The 18,276-nt window shown below is 50.7% G+C and overlaps 1 protein-coding gene and 1 long non-coding RNA gene across 8 annotated transcripts in view; one reads left to right on the top strand and one right to left on the bottom strand.

The window, feature by feature from the left end:
- LOC144282287 (uncharacterized) overlaps positions 1–18,191 on the bottom strand; it is a 36,245-nt gene extending 18,054 nt beyond the window's left edge. The window contains exon 1 of the long non-coding RNA XR_013350680.1: positions 18,034–18,191. This is a non-coding gene — a long non-coding RNA (uncharacterized LOC144282287). The remainder of the gene's footprint in view (positions 1–18,033) is intronic.
- POC1B (POC1 centriolar protein B) overlaps positions 17,424–18,276 on the top strand; it is a 95,157-nt gene continuing 94,304 nt past the window's right edge. For 2 of the 7 annotated variants that reach the window (XR_013350679.1, XM_077845765.1), the window contains exons 1-2: positions 17,424–17,563; positions 17,984–18,068. Coding sequence is in view for 5 of the 7 variants with exons in the window: in XM_077845765.1 (XP_077701891.1) it covers positions 17,549–17,563; positions 17,984–18,068 (100 nt within the window). In the remaining 2 variants the exon portion in view is untranslated. Of the gene's footprint in view, positions 17,564–17,929; positions 18,069–18,276 lie in introns of those variants that run through there. The other 5 variants (XM_077845762.1, XM_077845758.1, XM_077845766.1 and 2 more) reach the window with 4 other exon arrangements.

Below are 18,276 nucleotides of genomic sequence, written 5' to 3'. Positions count from 1 at the left end.
ATGAAATTTTCTAATATAGTTTCTAGTTCACGGAAACTTGCAACAAGCTCATCATTTATAAAGCACGCTTCATTTTTTTCTTCTTATTGAAATATAGTGCACAGATAGAAAAGTATATCTACCATAAGGGCACAGCTTATTGTAATTTCATAAAATGAAGTCTCCCACTGGACCAATCCCCGGGGGGGGGGGGGGGGGGAGGACACGACAATAGCAGCCTGTAGATAATCCCTCATGCTTCCTTTCCTTCCCTTTCTGAATTCTAACATCATAGGTTAGTTTGGGCACATTTTATTTTAAAGACTCCATATTGGGATTTCAATGGTTTCAGTAATGCTTGGATAAAACTAATGTGTTGGGTTTTTTGTTTTTGTTTTGTTTTGTTTTGTTTAGAGAGAGAAAGAGCATGTACGGGGCGGGGGGGGGGGGTGGTGGAGGGAGAGGGTAAAGGAAGGGAAGATAGAGAATCTTAAGCAGGCTCCACACCCAGCATAAGAGCCTGATCTCATGATCTTATAAAGATCATGACCTGAGCGAAAATCAAGAGTCAGATGCTTAACCAACGGAGCCACCCAAGGCTCCCCTAGGCTAAAACTAATCTTATGGAATTAAGCTGATTTTTCCCCTCACCGACAAAGAAAACATGAAAATGGAACTTGTTTTTAAAAAGTACACTCATGGGGTGGCAAAGCCTGGGTGGTGCAGTCAGTTCAGCAGCCAACTCTTGGTTTCGCTCAGGTCATAATCTTAGGGTCCCTGGGATAGAGCCTCATGTCGGCTGCACACTCAGCATGGAGTCTGCTTGAGACTGTTTCTCCCTTTCCCTCTGCTCTTCATCCCCGCACTCTGCTGTCCCTCTCTCAAATAAATAAATAAATCTTTAAAACATAAAAAAAAGCACACCCATAGGAATGTGTCAGAGGCTCACATTTCAAAATAAGCTTTCTGGGAAAAATCAATTAAACATAGATGTTAGATGCATCTGCCTTTACCTCGCATACATTTAGGAAGGTCTATGAAATACGTTATTTGCCAGAAATCTATGTTGAACACTAAGATATTTCTTTTTTTGCCTTACTGGCTTGTAATACCACTGTTGTTATAACTATAAGGATTTTCTCACAGAAAGTAAGGAGCTCGCTGAAGAATCACTCCGTTTAAACTTCAGGGTGAAGAACTTGCACTTGCGTGGGTGAGCTGTTATTCTTTCTCCCTCACAACCCGGCTCTATTCTCAGCACTTCTCTTCCCTGCAGAAGCAGATGACTCAGACTTCCTACTGCTTCCCGCCTTTCCCTCAAACCAGCCCTCTGGCCTCCTGGGGAATTCCCCATGACCAATTAATGAGAAGACCTTGTCTGGTTTAAGGATGTATCTGTAGGTGGTAGGCTCTACCAGTGGGAGGGAAATGTCCAGTGGACGGAACTTCAGGCACTACCTCCGGTTGGCCATTTGATGTGAAAAAAAGAGACAACTGAGTTTTCCTGAAATATACTGATTCATGGGCCATAACTAATGTGTTGGTCAACTTACCAAGGACTTGGTAGCTTTTAAACACGATTGGAAGATTGTTGCCAACATCACCTAAAGAGAAATTATATCATGGACTTCTAAGAAGGCCAACCGTTCTTGAAGCTATTTGAGCCGCACATAAACATTCCCCCAGAGGACATCCACTGTGTAGAAGAGATAAAATACGGAGGTGGTCAACATGACCAAGCATTGGTTGTCAGTGAGCTTCCTTTCTTGGCCACCTGTATGCTCACACAAATGGCCCATGTACGAAGCAACCATGGAAACAGAGATAGAGGTAATAAATGCAAAGAAAAACACAGACTCCTTCTTACCACAGTTATTCTGACTTCTACTGGTGCTGAGTGACCAACTTTGTAAAACAGCAGCCAACACTGAGCCCTTGCTTGGCACCATTTCCCAGGGACACCAGCCATCCAGGTTGTTTGGGACAGCTCCATTATAGAAGGGGCAACAGTTGGTCTTCACGGGAATATCGCTGCATATTCTGGAGAGTGATTTCCCTTTACTGCCCGTGATGCTTCTGCCAACACCACGTGATGGGTGATAAACTGCCTTATCACATCCATGGTATCGTGGGGACCAAGGGCAGACTGCCCCAACATGGACTATTTTGTCTTGAAGACTATTTTGAGTTAAAGAGCCATTAAAGCCCAGCAGATTAAGGAAAAGCTCTTTATGTCCCCCACAACTGCCTAAAAAGAATTGAGATAGAGGAGCTATTACCATGAATAATTACATTATACTACGAGCTAGTTATGGTGGAAAAGGAGGAACCTAGTAAGAGTGGCCCAGAGAACATTTGTTAGCTAAACATTTACTCTTTTTCACCTTCCCGTGAATTGCATTTCTTGTTTTTGAAGTCTCAGATCGCCACCCACTCCTCCTTAGTGGGAGAGAGTGAGATATGAGAACCACATATATATCTCATTTTGCCTGTCTTGGGAATTTCCATGTTTGTGTGGATTTCTGTACATATGAAACTGAATTCGATTTTCTCCACTTAATCTGTTTTGTGCCAATTTAATTCTCAGTCCAGCTAGAAGGACCTTAAAGAGAACGGGACATTCTTGCTTTCTAATGGTATCACACACGTTGTTGGCTCTGACCTAGGAACTCATTCGCAGTAAAATAGCTATGGCTTTAGGCTCACGTGACAGAATTCATTGTTTTTACATCACTTGGAAGCAGCTGGCTTGATGGAATAATGGAATGGCCTACCAAAGTCTCAGTTATGGTGCCGGTTGAGAGACACTATCTTCTGAGGTCGTGTATTGTCCTTTAAGTGACCAGGTCAGTGGTTAACATAGGGTGTGGAATACCTTGTTCCAGAAACCCAAGAGTGAAGGTAGAAGCGGCTTCTCTCAGACTTAATAATCTGCTTCAAGAATTTCTTCCTGTCCCTGAAATGTTGTATCTAGGGAGTTCTCAAACTCCCTAGAAGGACCTCAGTCCTTCTGCCAACCAGAGAGGCTTATTGCCACCATACAACACCAGGAATGCCCCCTGGACATTTCAGGCTGTTCATGCCACTAACTGAGGACAGTGCATTGGGTGTGCATCTGGGGCAGCACGATCGAATCTGCTTATCAAGGAGAAATCGGATTGTTGCTGCAGAATGGGGACAACGTTGTCTGTGATGCATGGGATTGATTGCACTCTCATGTCCAATAGCAACGGGCAATGGGGAGCAGCAGCAACTCGATAGACATAAAGGCACAAGCTCACCCCATCAGGTAAGAGCATGTCCACTGCTGGGGTGTTAGCTGAGAGGGAGGGAATTATGGGGTGAGAGGTGGAAGGAGGAAGTCAGGATGATCAGTGTAGACCTATTTTACTGGAAGTGTTTCTCTTACTCCCTTTCCTTGCTGCTTAACCTGGGGGAGTGGGTGCTGTGGACAGCGTAGGTTCCAGGAAGAATGACTAAACTTCATCCCCTTGAGGCAGTGGTGAATGAGATGTTGGGGTTTTCCTATGTTGGGGAGCTGAGTTCCTTCAGCTACAGAAAGGACTAGAGTGGAAGCCGAGTGACGACAGGGTGGCCTGGCCTGGTTATTCTCAGCTCTCACCTCTGCCTTTTCTTGCCATGTTCTGTGGCTGGGGAGGTTGACGGCTACTAAACTTGCCATTTCACCTGCTTCTCCCTGTCTTCTGGCAAGGAGGCCCTGGCAAGAGGCCAGCGTGCAGGAGCGGGGCAAGGTCAGGGATTTTTTCCCCTCCTTCCTCCTGGTTCTTCCTGGCCTCCCCGCAGTTCAGCACAGGCCCCAAATCCCGGCTGCCTCTCAGCCTCCCAGCACCAGGCTTGTCTGGTTCAGCTCTGCCTCCTAGCAGGCTGGGGACAGCATTCCCTCACCTGTCCCCGCAGGTCTGCAGGGCTGAGGGCTAATCCTTGGGTGTCTCCCTAGATCTCGTGGCTTCCATTAACCCTGATTGGGCCTCTGTAAATAATCCCTGCATGAAATGCTTTTCCCTTAAAGCCTTTTGAGGGTGCCAGCTGTTCCCTGCTAAGACTTGGATGGACATGGCAGGGAACAGTGTTGAGAAAGGAGAGGGCTGTCCGTTGTTGTGAGGTGGGGGGACCCGGAGGGTATCAGGTGATGGGATGGAGTACAATGCATTTCACAGGCTGAAATTGGCTGAGATTCAAAACAAAACAAAAAACAGACCATAATCTCTACCTAGATCAGTGTTAATAGTTAATTTTCTTAAAAGCTATTGTAAAGAAGAAAAGCTTGTGAAGCAAATTGGGTTGTGCCCCCATATTGAGGAGGTTTCCTGGGATGTGGGACCTCAGTGCTATAATCAGGACCATCCTGAACAAACTGGGACAGCTGGTTACCTTAGTCTGTGACTACACTTGGGTCCCCTATGGCCTGCTCAGATGCCCCTGCTGAAGAGACATCCCAGGCCAAAGAACACTGTTCTAGAACCATGTGCTGCCTCCTTCCCATCTTCTACCAACAGCAGACGCTTTGATCTCTCGTGGCATTCTTTCTCATTCATTGTGCAGTGAGAATCCCTTGTAACACAGTGGTTCAGGCAGCCAGTGTCGATTGATCCGGGTCCGAACCTGTTTGTCAGGCCTAATTTAGAGCTTTAGCTCAGAATGAAAAGCTGAGCTGGACCAAGTAGGGTCTCCGGAAGCCCTTTTGCCCTTATAATCTTGGATCTTGCTAAAGAGCAGACAGGGCGGCCTTTTGGGCTCCCTTGTACTTGACCAAGACCTTGACCTCGCGTCTCTCTGGGTCTCTGCATCCAATATAGAAGCTTCAAAGGCTGGCGGCATGGGTTGTAAGGATAGCAGATGACACCACCCTACACCTGGATTTGCTCTAAGTGCTTTGTGTTGATTTATTACTTATATTTTAGGGAGGAGAAAGCAAAGCAAGGTGACCTAAGCGACTTGCCCTGGGTGACACAGGTAGTGGTGGAGGAGACTCGGGACTCACATCGTCTGCTCAGTCGGGCTTGGAGATTTTGTAGGCACGTAGTGCCTGTCATCGTGGCCACTGGGGATCCCTGGCACCTGGCTCAGCTTGGCAGGTGGCCAATGCTCATCAGTAAATACACGCTTCAAGTTGTTAAATACAGGCAAATCCTAACACAGGAATTTTCCTGTCTTTTCGTCCGTAGACCCTGCCCTGGGTCTTCTAAGTCAGGCTAACTTTCCATCCAGCTGACTAAGCCAGCAGGACAGGAGGACAGAGGAGCAGAGACTCATCCAATGGGGTTCAAATTCAGGCTCTATTTAGTAGTCTCCTGATCGATAAAATGGCAGTGATAATGGAATTTACCCCCGACGAGTTTGGTGTACTAAGTGCGAGCCAAGAACTTGACACCTGATGAATACTTAGTATTTGCTTTGGTTATTTTGATTGTTATTGTTAGAAATCAATTCAGGGGCGCCTCGGAGGCTCAACCTAAGCACCCAACTCTTGATCTCAGCTCAGGTCTTGATCTCAGGGTCATGAGTACAAGCCCCGTGTTGGGCTCCACGTTGGGCATGGAGCCTACTGGGGGAAAAAAAATCAATCCACATGCGTAAATCTAAGTGCAAAGGGGACATTTTTCATTCCAGGAGCAGTCTCAGGACACCTGCCAGTTCCATTCCTAGTGGATCATCTTGGGGTCTGTTGAGCCCTCAGCCTCTGCAGAGGTTCCTTCTCCAAAGCCGGGGTGAAGGAAAAGAAATCCTTGGGCTCCCTCTAGAGGCCAACGAGGCTCCAACTTTGACACTTTGAATGACATCCCAGGACCAATGGGATGCTTTCTGGTATTTTCTCTCTGTGCTGGGTGTTTTCTGTTTGTCCCTCTGGATCCACTCTTCCCTCCTTTCCACTCTGCTCTAGGTCCCAAGAGGTTGACCTCTGTGGACTGCACCCATTGGCTCCCTTGCCCACTGACTTCCAGGTCATCTTAACCAGTGGAAATCACCAGCCCCGAGAAGAAGAGAGACTGGGGTGCTGTGTTTCCTCAGATCCCCCCCCAGCAGAGTTTGCTCAGAGTTGACAATACCCTTCTACCAAAGACCACAGCTCCTAACAAGCAGACTCTAGGGTCTCGGGGTCTTGGTGTTGGCCTCTTTACCTCTTCAGATCAAGGATGGAAGTGGTTCCCTGCTGTTGCCAGCGCTAGGGCGGGGCCCCGTCTCACCTGTTTCCCTTAATCCTGCCCACACATTTGTAAATTGTCCCTTTATTAAGGTCTCCTCAGTTGACTTGCGCCATCTGCTTCCTGCCAGATTCTACTCACCGTGTCTCTCCCAATTCATCAGCTTGGCAGTCTCATCTCTGCCTCGCTTCCCCTGTACGCTGCGTTCCAACAAGCCAACTACTCATGGTTCCTGTGATACAATCACATTGCTCAGTACCCCAGGATGCTCACATTAATTCCTTCGTCTGCAGCACCCCCACATATGCCATGCCCACCCCCCTCCCTTGCATTTCCCTCTCCACCCTGGCCTCTATAGATTCTTGAGATGCCTGTGGTGCAAAAACGCTGGTTTTATTAAAGCACGGGGACAGGACCCCTGGGGGCAGAAAAGAGCTGCTGCCCTGGGGGGTGAGGGGTGACTTGGGAGTTGGGGGACTAGGGAAGAGGGAGGTTTTCAAAAGGGTTTTTGTATGCTAAAGAGGACCTACAAGGTATTGGAGACCTTGCCATTGTCAAATTAAGATTGTTTTCCCTCTAGTAAAGCAGTAGCAGGAAGACAGTTGGGAGTTGCCCTCTGGAAGTTAGGTTATTGATAAGAATGCTTTTTTTTTTTTTTTTGTAAATCACTAAGACATTTGTAAACTGAGGGAGACTCAGGTCTTGCTGTGCTGTGGCCTCTATTAGTTAACCACTTGGTTTTCCCTTCCCCTAGTTTCTGGGCAGGCTGGAGTGCCTGAGGAATGTCACACACATCCCACCTGGTTGGGGGTTGTTGGGGGGGGCGGTCGGGGGTGGGGTGGGTAGTGGGGTTTGAGGGATGTCAGCTGGTGCTTTGCCGTCTGCTCCCTCATTATTACAAAATAGTTTCATTTCAGTAATTAAAAGACCCATTTCTTTTTTTTTTTTCAAGATGTTATGTATTTATTAATGAGAGACAGAGAGAGAGAGAGAGAGAGAGAGAGAGAGGCAGAGGGAGAAGCAGGCTCCATGCAGGGAGCCCGTCGTGGGACTCAATCTCAGGTCTCCAGGATCAGGCCCTGGGCTTAAGGCAACCCTAAACTGCTGAGCCACCTGGGCTGCCCAAAAGACCCATTTCTATGTGAAGTTAAACCACAAAGCTTCTCTGCTCCCCAATCTCCAAGCCCTGGAAGCTACAGTCGGTGCTAGTTGGGGCCAGGGAGTGTTTCTATTTCCCCCAGCTAAGGTCGGGAATGGTGGATTTTATTCTCTCCATTTCCCCTTCCTTCCCACTTGCTAGGAGGTTTCTGACTCCTGGGTAGAAGCACAGGAGGGAGGCGAGAGGTACATCAAGATCTCGCTGGGATGGACTCCCCAAAGTCATACGGTGAGGATTCCTGCCTTTTTTTTTTTTTTAAAGATTTTTTATTTATTTATTCATGAAAGAGAGAGAGAGAGAGGCAGAGACACAGGCAGAGGGAGAAGCAGGCTCCACGCAGGGAGTCCGACGTGGGACTCGATTCCGGGGCTCCAGGATCATGCCCTGGGCCCAAGGAGGCGCTAAACCGCTGAGCCCCCAGGGCTGCCCCGGTCCTGCTCTTTCAATTTTCAAACTAGCTTTCCCTGGGTTTGAGGCCAGAAAGGATTATTACCGTGGGCACTTCTGGGGGCTCCTGCCCCAAACCCCCCCCCCCCGCATTTGGCTATACTCCCCGGGTGTGAGCAGTGCATTTTCCTCTGCAGGTCACTTCCGTGTCCTCCCCAGCTGCCGGGACTCGGGCAGTCTATGCTGGGACTGGGTTTCTGGTGTCACTTCAGGCCTTCTCGGGCTGCAGTCCTGCCCCCCCCCGCCACCCCCCCAGGTCACATGTGGTCCTGGAAGGACACTCTTGTACCCTTGCCCCCAGGGGGTGTGCTCAGGGCAGCCGGGTCTCCAGCCTTTCCATTTCCCAGGCCTGTGTCACCTCGCATCCCGTGCTCAGTAGACCCCAAGGGTTCCACGGCCAGCTGTCTCCCACCCTGTCCCCACAGGCGCGGGAATGGGTGCTGAGGAACCAAACACACCCCCTCCCTCTACCACAGTCCTCTTCTTTCCAAACCCAACCCGGAGCCGGGTGTTTGCTGGAAGGCCATTCCTGCCTCCCCGCACCCTGCTGGCAAGTCCTGCGTGGCCTCCCACCTGCTGTCCCGAGGCCTCCTGTCCCCCCCCCAGCCTGCAGGCCCAGCTGTGGGGACGGATGCCTGGTGGGCGACGGTTGGCCTGCTCGCAGCACCTCGGTGAACCCAGGGCCATGGGTCCTTCTACTGCGCTGGAAACTTCGACAGTCAGTGGCCGAGTCCACTGTCAGACCCGGAGACCCTCGGGCCTTGCTCCCCGGCCCCTGCTCCCCGCAAGGAGGCGCTGCCCCCAGGAACTCTTCTGGCCTCCCTGCCTCCCTTTCCCTGTCCTGAGATGGGGGTAGGTTTGAGGGGTGCCCCAGCGGGGTGGGGGTAGACAGTTGAGGAGAAGGGGGGCCCACTCAGCTCAGCCCCTGCCACCCTCCTCTCTCTTCACACCCTTCTGTCTGCAGAGCAGGAATATTCTGGTTTGCCCTCTTGGCTGGAGGGCAACGCTGCTCTGTCGGGCTGCAAAGCTGGGACAGGGGGGTTAGGTCACCTCAAGAGCCTGCCAGCAGGCCCGCTTGGCTGTACACAGGCCAGATCCTTGGTTGTTCTATCAGCAGTACCATTGGCGATGGTCTGACCTCCGTCCGTCGGAAATCTGTAGGACTCAGGGCCTTCTCCATCCTGGTGGGAAAGAGGTCTTATTTGGGGCTCACTTAAACACCCTCACAAGCCGTAGAGATTTTGGGGGCCCCCTGAGTCTTTAAAATTTCTCAAATCAGCCCTCAGCTTTTAAAATTAGGGAGATTTTAACTGAAATTCTGGATTTCCAGCTTATGGTAATTTCAATGGTTTGGCAACACTGGGGCTGCATGCCTCATGGAAACCATTCCTGAGACACTACGCAGCCGCCCCCCCTTTCGGTGAGGCCTGCACTTTCCCGTTCTCCCCAGTTTCCAGCAGAGCTCCTGGGTTTAGTAAATAAAAATGCAAGAGGTCTAAAGTTGAAGTTCAGATAAACGTTGATTTGGTTTTGTTTTTAGTGTATGTCCCCTATAATTCACGCAATTCATTTAGGATACCTCCTACTGTGTCTGGCAACCCTACAATCTAACCTCCCTCACTCCTTCTTGGTGTCTGCTTGGGTTTAGAATATAAGCATTTCCTACCCTGGGACCCATTTTTACTTGTCTTCATATCATTATTTTTTAAACAGATTTTACTTATTTATTCTTGAGAAACAGAGAGAGGCAGAGACATAGGCAGAGGGAGAAGCAGGCTCCTCACAGGGAGCCCGATGTGGGACCCTATCCCAGGACCCCAGGATCATGACCCGAGCCAAAGGCAGATGCTAAACCACTGAGCCACCCAGGCGCCCCTCTTCATATCTTTTTTTTTTTTTTTTATGATAGTCACACACAGATAGAGAGAGGCAGAGACACAGGCAGAGGGAGAAGCAGGCTCTGTGCAGGGAACCCGACGTGGGATTCGATCCCGGGTCTCCAGGATCGCGCCCTGGGCCAAAGGCAGGCGCCAGACCGCTGCGCCACCCAGGGATCCCTCTTCATATCTTTAATACCTAATAGCACGCTCAATGTTTATGGAATATAGTCTGGGGACCAAAATTCTGTCCCATAGAGAATGTCATGAAGTCTGACAAGTTGAATAAAAAGTGGTAACCTCTTGCTAAACTCATTTTGGATAAAGATTATACATTTGCAGTTATTCGAGGGGCAAGGGGAAGCCAGCCCTGAACTAAAATTCTGGACCATCAAGTTGTAGGTTTGACTGGGTCACTAATTGAACAGAGTTGAGCATGTCAATGAACCTCCCTGGAGCCCCAACTAAGGACTATGTAATTGGGGATAATAAATCAGTGGACACGTGAATAGGTTACTTTTTCATGTCCCCAGGCACCATTTCAAGAACTGATCTAATATGAAATAGAATTGTAGAACCTTAGAAATGTATATAGTATACTACTTCTTTTGGAGTTTAAGAGGTCATTAACTAATGCCCACCATGATTTGATGACAGCTACTTAGAGGGAAAATATGTACAAATTATCACATCTGATGCCAGTTCAAAACACTACAACTGTGATTGATTTTTTTAAAAATTTGAGTCTAGGGCAGCCTGGGTGGCTCAGCGGTTTAGCACTGCCTTCAGTCCAGGGCGTGATCCTGGAGACCCAGGATCGAGTCCCATGTCGGGCTCCCTGCATGGGGCCTGCTTCTCCCTCTGCCTCTCTGTGTCTCTGCCTCTCTCTCTCTCTCTCTCTCTCTTTGTGTCTCTCATGAATAAATGAGCGAAATCTTTAAAAAAAATTGAGTCTAGTTGACACACAATGTTACATTATTTTCAAGTATACAACACAGTGATTCAACTTCTCTATACATGATGCTATGCTCACCAGAAGTGCAGCTACCAGGCTAGAACAGTGATATTTTTGGTAAAAGGTATGCCTTATAATGAAGATACTTTGGTATATATGGGAAGTTTGGGAGATGGCTAATTATCGGAAACCTTATGAACAGCAGGACATCAGGCCAGAAGGGTGAATCAACATTTATTGAGCATGTATGTGCGAAATGCGTTCATTTAAATCAAGGTTTCTCCACCTCAGCACTATTGACATTTGGGGTGGGTAGTCGTGGAGGCTGTCCCGTACATGGTAGGATGTTTAGCAGCATCCCTGAGCTCTATCTACCGGATGCCAAGAGCACCAGACCCCCCGTTATGACAACTGTAAGTGTCTCCAGACATTGCCAAACATCCTGGGATGGGGGGATGAGGAGGATGTCCTTGTGAAGAACTACTGATTGCAATTATCCAGTTGAGTTAAATAATTCACAACAACCCAGCAAAGTAAGGCTTCCGCGGTCTTCGCTGTGCCAGGGTCATGCTGTGGTCTACGCAGACCCGGGTGGGAGCCTCCTCCTTTGTCACTCTGGTTTCCCCTTAGTCTCCTGGCTACCCAAGCAGTATAGCTTGTGCCAAACATCTCACCAGACTCGACCATGACGTGACACTGTTTCTTCTACTTCTCTTCCTGTATCCCCGGGCTCCGAGAGACCCAGACTGGGTCTGTGGGGCTGGGGAAACTAGGCTATCACAGGGCTGCTGCTTGTCCCGCCTCCCTTCTCTGATGGAAGGTATTCACTCAAACCTTAAAAGTGTCAGGACACAGAGGGATAAGAATCTAACTCCCATCAAGCACTATCTGCCAGGCAGCAGCTAGTAACACCTGCTTTACCCCTGAGTTGCTCAATTCTAACGTGGGTGGCTCTCGCTCGTTTAAAGGCAATGAATGAACGTTTTCAGGCTACTTACTGTCTGAGCTCTTGTAAGGTAGATGGAGGTTTACAACCCCCAGGGGGGTCTTGCAGTGTAAGCTGAAACTGGCCCCCATGTGCAGGGAGCAGCAAGACACTAAACAAAGAGGCAGGTAGGTGGTGGGTGGCAATTTTAATAACAGCAAAGGGAACTTACAGAAGAGGCCTGTCTTAGGTGGCAGTAAGATCAATGGGTCCCAGGATACGTCCTCCAAATCTTAAAAGCTTAAGAGGCCCTCACTGGGTTCGGTTACGTATGTACGTATTCCGTGCAGCTGTTTTCAACATCACATCACCATCTCCAGGCTGTTAGACAGGAAAGGCAAGCGGAACATTCCAAGGGGAGGGGCGTGGAGCCTCTGATCCCCCAGGTCCAGCTCACTGGTCAGTGTACGGTGGGATGATTTGATTTTCGGATATATTGCAAAATGTTTACCACAGTAAGGTTAGTTAACATATCTTCTGCAAACACATCATTTTGTCGTCGTCGTCGTTGTGGTTATGGTAAGAGCGTTAAAGCTCTACTCTCAGAGCAACTTTCAAGGATCCAATACAGTATTGTGGATAGTCACCATGCTGTGCATTGGATCCTTGGATCTTATTAGTCCTGTAACTGAAAGTTTGTACCCTTTGACCAACATCTCCCCACGTTTCCCCACCGCTCAGCCCTTGGCAACCACCATTCTACTCTGTTTCTATGAGTTTGATGTTTTTAAATTCTGCATATGAGAGATCACATAGTATTTTTCTTTGACTTATTTCACCTAGAGGAAAGCCCTGGAAGTCCATTCACATTGTTGCAAACGGAAGGTCTTCCTGTGTCCAGGGCTGAGTACTGCTCCACTGTGTATATAATCACATATGCACAGGCTCATCCACTCATCTTTTGATGGACACTTACGTTGTTTCCATGCCTTGGCTATTGTAAATAATGCCGTAATGAACCTGAGACTGCAGATACCTTGTCAGTCTCCTGTTTTCATTTCCTTTGGATATATACCCAGAAGTAGGATCACTGGGGCACATGGTATTTCTATTTTTAATGTTTATTTTTCATTTATTTTTTATTTTTAACGTCTTGAGGAACCTTGGTACTGTGTTCCAGAGGGGCTGTGCCAGTTATATTGCCACCAACAGCACACATTGTCTTCACATCTTCACCAACACATGCTGTCTCTTATCTTCTTGATGGTAGCCAGTTGAACAGATGAGCAGTGATAGTTCACAGCTCTTCTGATGTGCATTTCCTCGATGATTAGTGATGTGGAACACCTTTCCATATAACAGCTGGTCTGTCTTCTTTGGAAAAGAGTCATTTTTTTCATGTCTCTCACGAATAAACAAAATCTTTTAAAAAACTGGGAAGATAAATCTATTGGAGGATATAGTTCATATGGATTTAGAAACTGAATTTTGATTGAAATAAATCACCGATGGTCTTCAAAACAAAACAAAAGCTAACACTTTGGTGATTCAAACAGACCTGGTATGTCCGTCCTCTCTGTGTCCTCTCCTATACTCTGGAGCAAAGGAATCCAAAAGAGTTACATGGTCTGGGAATAGGCTGCAAAGTTGCTTCACTCCAAGTGCCACACAGGAATATGAACAGTAGGTGGCACTTTTGTGCTATCTCCAAATTTTCAACCTTTGAAGGGAACTAACTGACGAATGACTCCTAAGGGAGAAACAAATGTATATGGTGCTCAAGTGGATAAACTTGATTTCTAATTTGAGCGGAATCTGAAAGAGGAGAGCTAATTATAGAATCAGTTTGTCTTACTTAGTACCTTGTCTCCAACGATATCTTGGAGATTTTTTATGTAGACTTCTGAATATTGTGAAATATTGTGGCTTGCTTCCAGACTAATAAATTTGCAGTTTGGAGTGGTTCCAAATTACTGTAGCAAGTGGAATTACATGAATTCTTTTTTTTTTCTTAAAGATTTTATTTATTTATTAATGAGAGACACACAGAGAGAGAGAGACAGAGGCAGAGACATAGGCAGAGGGAGAAGCAAGCTCCCTGTGGGGAGCCCGATGCAGGACTCGATCCCAGGACCCCGGGATCACGCCCTGAGCCGAAGGCAAATGCTCAACCACTGAGCCACCCAGGTGCCCTGAATTACATGAATTCAAGCAGGCTTGAAGTTAGGGGAAAAAAAAAATCCCAATTTGGCCATGTTCCCAAATATCTATCTCTGAGCTTTTGCTGTTTGCAAAGGCGAGGAATAACAAAACAAAATCAAATCAAATGTGGAAAAGCAGTGTGGATTACTAAGAGAACAGTGGAATGGAAACAGACATGTTCCATTCTTCTTTTTGTAAAATTTACTGTTAGGCTGGGATACAGAATTTTACATGTTTAACAACAGGCCTGCAATCATGCAAAGGGCACTGGTGGACTCTGGAGGTACCCACGGAAATCAAAAGCTGTGCCCCTTCCTGTGTACCTGGGGCCGGTTACTTCATGCCTCCGCATATCAATTCCCCCATATAGAAATGTACATGGTAATAATAGCATCTCTCTGATAAGATCCTTATGAGGACTAAATGTCAAATTTGTAAGTTATTTATTTATTTATTTTTAAATATTTTATTTATTTATTTATGAGGGAGAGAGAGAGAGAGAGAGAGAGAGAGAGAGACAGGGGGCAGAGACACAGGAGGAGGGAGAAGCAGGCTCCATGCCGGGAGCCCGACATGGGACTCGATCCCGGGTCTCCAGGATCAGGCCCTGGGCGAAAGGCAGTGCTAAACCGTTGAGCCACCCAGGCTGCCCTTGTAAGTTATTTAGAGGAGTACTCTGCATGTAGTGAGCACACCATAGGTAGAGGGAAAAAAGTTTCTAAAGTCAATTTCTAGGGTGCGTGGGTGGATCAGTCCATTAAGCATCTGCCTTCAGCTCAGGTAACGATCTCTCAGGGTCCTGGGATCCAGCCCCACATCTGGCTCCTTGCTCAGAGCGGAGACTGCTTCTCCCTCTCCCTCTCCCTCTGCCTGGCTCTCCTGCTTGTGCCCTCTGTCAAATCAATCAATCAATCTTTAATTTTTTAAAAAGCCAATTTTTAGGTGATGGGCCAGTGGGTGATCATTTTCCTTCTATTAAGTTAAGAACATGTATTTTCTGACAACTACAAGTCTAAAACTTTTTTACTAAAAGACTGAGAGAAAAACCTGTACTTAAAAACTTCTCGTTTCTTTTGAACTAGTTTCTACATCCCTATCTTTTTCTCTTTCTCTAAATCTGCTATACCCACGATTAGACCTCTCTTGGCTGTGAGAAATCCTGACGTCCTGGTTATTCCTCATAGTTTCTACATAGAATCTACATCACATCAAATTTACCACTTTATTCTTCAGCGTACAAGTCAGTGGCCTGAAGAACTTTCACAATGTTTTCAACCACCACTAGTACCTATTTCCAGAAGGTCATCGTCTCAAACAGAAACTCTGCTCCCGTTAAACAATAATTCCCCATTCTCAGGGCGTGATCCTGGCATCCCGGGATCGAGTCCTGCATCAGGTTCCCCGCAGGGAACCTGCCTCTCCAACTGCCTGTGTCTCTGCCTCTTTCTCTCAGTGTGTTTCTCATGAATAAATAAATTAAATCTTGGGATCCCTGGGTGGTGCAGCGGTTTGGTGCCTGCCTTTGGCCCAGGGCGCGATCCTGGAGACCGGGATCGAATCCCACGTCGGGCTCCCGGTGCATGGAGCCTGCTTCTCCCTCTGCCTATGTCTCTGCCTCTCTCTCTCTCTCTGTGTGTGTGACTATCATAAATAAATAAAAAATTAAAAAAAATAAATTAAATCTTAAAAAAAATTAATTCCCCATTCTCCCTTATCCTCACATCTCTAGTGGCCTCCATTCTACTTTGTGTCTCTCTGAAGCCAACTATTTGAGGAACCCCATATACATGGGACCATGCAATGTGTGCATCTTTGTATCTGGCTTATTCACTTAGTGTATTGTTTTCGAGTTCCAGTCACATTGTAGTAGCGTTGGAATGTCATTCCTTCCTATGACCAAATAACGGTGGTTGTAGGTACCTGTCACATTTGTAGTATCATCTGTTGGACAGGTGAGTTGTTTCTACTTTTTGACTGTTGTAATGTTGCTATGAACCTTGGTGCACAAGCATCTATTCTAGTCTCTGCTTTCTTTTTATTTTACTTTTTTTAAGATTGTATTTATTTATTCATGAGAGACACACACAGAGAGAGAGGCAGAGACACAGGCAGAGGGAGAAGCAGGCCCCATGCAGGGAGCCCCGAGCGGGACTCGATCCCGGGACCCTGGGATCCTGCCTGGAAGGCAGGCACTCAACTGCTGAACCCCCCAGGGATTCCCCTAGTCTCTGCTTTCAATACTTTCCTGTATAAACCCAGGAGGTGGGATCCCCGGTGGCTCAGCGGTTGAGCGTCCGCCTTCAGCCCAGGGTGTGATCCTGGAGTCCTGGGATCAAGTCCCACGTTGGGCTCCCTGCGTGGAGCCTGCTTCTCCCTCTGCCTGTGTCTCTGCCTCTCTCTCTCTCTCTGCGTCTCTCATGAATAAATAAAATCTTAAAAACAAAACAAAACCCAGGAGTTAACTTATGGAGGAAGTGCCAAACTGCTGTGCACAAAGCTACCACATTTTACATTCAAACCAGCACCCCAAAACTGTTTTTAAGTATGTGTGTTTGTTTGTTTGTTTTTTGTTTTTAAGCTAAACCTAGCCCGGGAACAAGCACAGCTTAGATTCCCGCGGCAGCGCGTTGATGGGCTGCTGGGAGGGGCCGGCCGGGCTACGGCAGATCCTGGACTAGAGTGACGGTCCCCGCACCCGCTCCCGCACCCGCACCCGGCGGAGGCCCGGACGCGCCTGCGGGGCCCTGAGCCGGCGCCGTCGGCGTCCGCGTGGGGTCGGCGTCTCTCGCACGCGGCCCCGGCTCGTCCCGCACAGGCCGCAACAGGCGCCTCTGGGCCCTCGGAGCGCGCCGGCGGCCAGTCCACAAACCTGGACTTGAACCGAGACCGAGACCCAAAGGCACCTCCCGGCTGCTTGCGGTTGCGACGTGCGGTGTCGACGAGCGCCGGAGCCCGCGGCCGGAGGGCCTGGCCGCAGGCGGGGACACACCTGCCCTCCCGGGCGTGGGCCGCCGCCGCCTCGCTTCCTTTGCTGCCGGTAACGCGTATCTCGGTAGGTTTCGCGCCGTCCCGCCCGCGCTCAGGGAGGCCCGAGACCGGGACGCACCCCGCGGCGCGAGCTCTGGCCCCGGGATCTCGGACCCGCGTCCTCGAGGCCGCCGCCATCGGGTCGACCCGGGGCCCTCGCGGCCGCTCGAGCTTCTCCGCGGGGCTCCCTGCGGCCGCGGCGGTCACGGCGTCGTCCGTCCACCAGCATCTGTGACTCACATCGCGACGCTCCTCGTGGCCCACGTGGCGACGACCTGAATACAGGTGTGTCCTCCGGGGGCTCAGCCCCCGCGCGCGAACCAGCGACCACCAAGCCGCCCGCCCTCGGTCCCTCCGTCCCTCCGTCCTGGGGCCGGCGCAGACCTCCTGCGACCCGGTGGGCGCTGTCTCTTTAACATGCAATAGAACTCCGAGCGCATCGATCAGGAGCCTCTCAAGCGGCCGCGTTTCCAGCCCCGGCTCGACTTCCCCCCGTGCCGGGCTCGAAGCGCGGGGGTCCCTAAGCCGCGGCGTCCGTGCGCGGCCACACCTGCCCCCGCGGCGTCCCGCCTGCCCCGCGGCGGGGGCCCGCTCCCCCCCCCGCCCCCCGCCCCGCGCCGGCACGCTTCGGGGCTCGGCTGGCCACGCCTGGAGCGCGGGGTTTGACTGGGCCGCCGTTGTTGTAGTGACCGGGAGGCGCCGCCGCTCCGGGCGCACGGTTCCGGGCGCCGCACGGTCCCCCCTCCTGCCCCGTCCCCTCCCTTCCCCCCGAGGCCCCCCGCCGGCGGGAGCCCGGCGCCCACCGCTCCTCCCATGGCCGCCGCCCCGGTAAGGAGGGGCTGGGGGCGCCTCGGCGGGGCTGCCGCGCCCGCACCTGGCGGGAGGCGGAGGCCGTGTCCGCGTCTCCCGCCCCCGCGCCCCGGGCCCCGAGCCCCGAGCCCCGAGCCCCGGCCTCGTCCCCGGCGCTCCTCCCGCGCCCCCGGGGCCCCGGCCGCCCCCTGCCGCGCCCCGCGGCCCCCAGAACTCTCCGAGGCTTCCCGTGGAGCGCCTGCGTCAGAATCGGCCCGCGGGCTTCCGCCGCGAGCGGGGCCGGGCCGCGCGCTGTGCCTCCCGGGCCCGGGAACGCGCATTCGGGGGTCCCCGGGGGGGAGGGGAGGGGCGGCCCGGGGGGAGCGGGGTCCCGGGGTCCCGGGGGGGGGCGCCCCTGTCCCGCGGGCTCGCCCGCAAACCCGCCCGCTCCCCTTCCAGGAGGACCCGGTCCTGGAGCGGTATTTTAAGGGCCACAAAGCTGCGATCACCTCCGTGGACTTCAGTCCCAGCGGCAAACAGCTTGGTGAGTTCTGCTCTGGGCCTCTCTGCTGCTGCTGGTGCCGGCGAGCGGGCAGATGCTGCACGAGCCGCTCCACGCTGCGCCGCGGGGCGCCCCGGGACCCGGCGGAGGTGCTGCGCGGCCGGAGGGGCGGGCCCCGCGCTCCGTGGGTCCCGGCCCCCCTCCCGTCCCCTCCCCTCCGCTCCCCTCCGCTCCCCTCCCCTCCTCTCCT

Source organism: Canis aureus, chromosome 13 (assembly GCF_053574225.1).
Source record: "Canis aureus isolate CA01 chromosome 13, VMU_Caureus_v.1.0, whole genome shotgun sequence".
NCBI classification, from domain to species: domain Eukaryota; kingdom Metazoa; phylum Chordata; class Mammalia; order Carnivora; family Canidae; genus Canis; species Canis aureus.
This window is presented reverse-complemented; position numbering and strand designations above follow the sequence as displayed.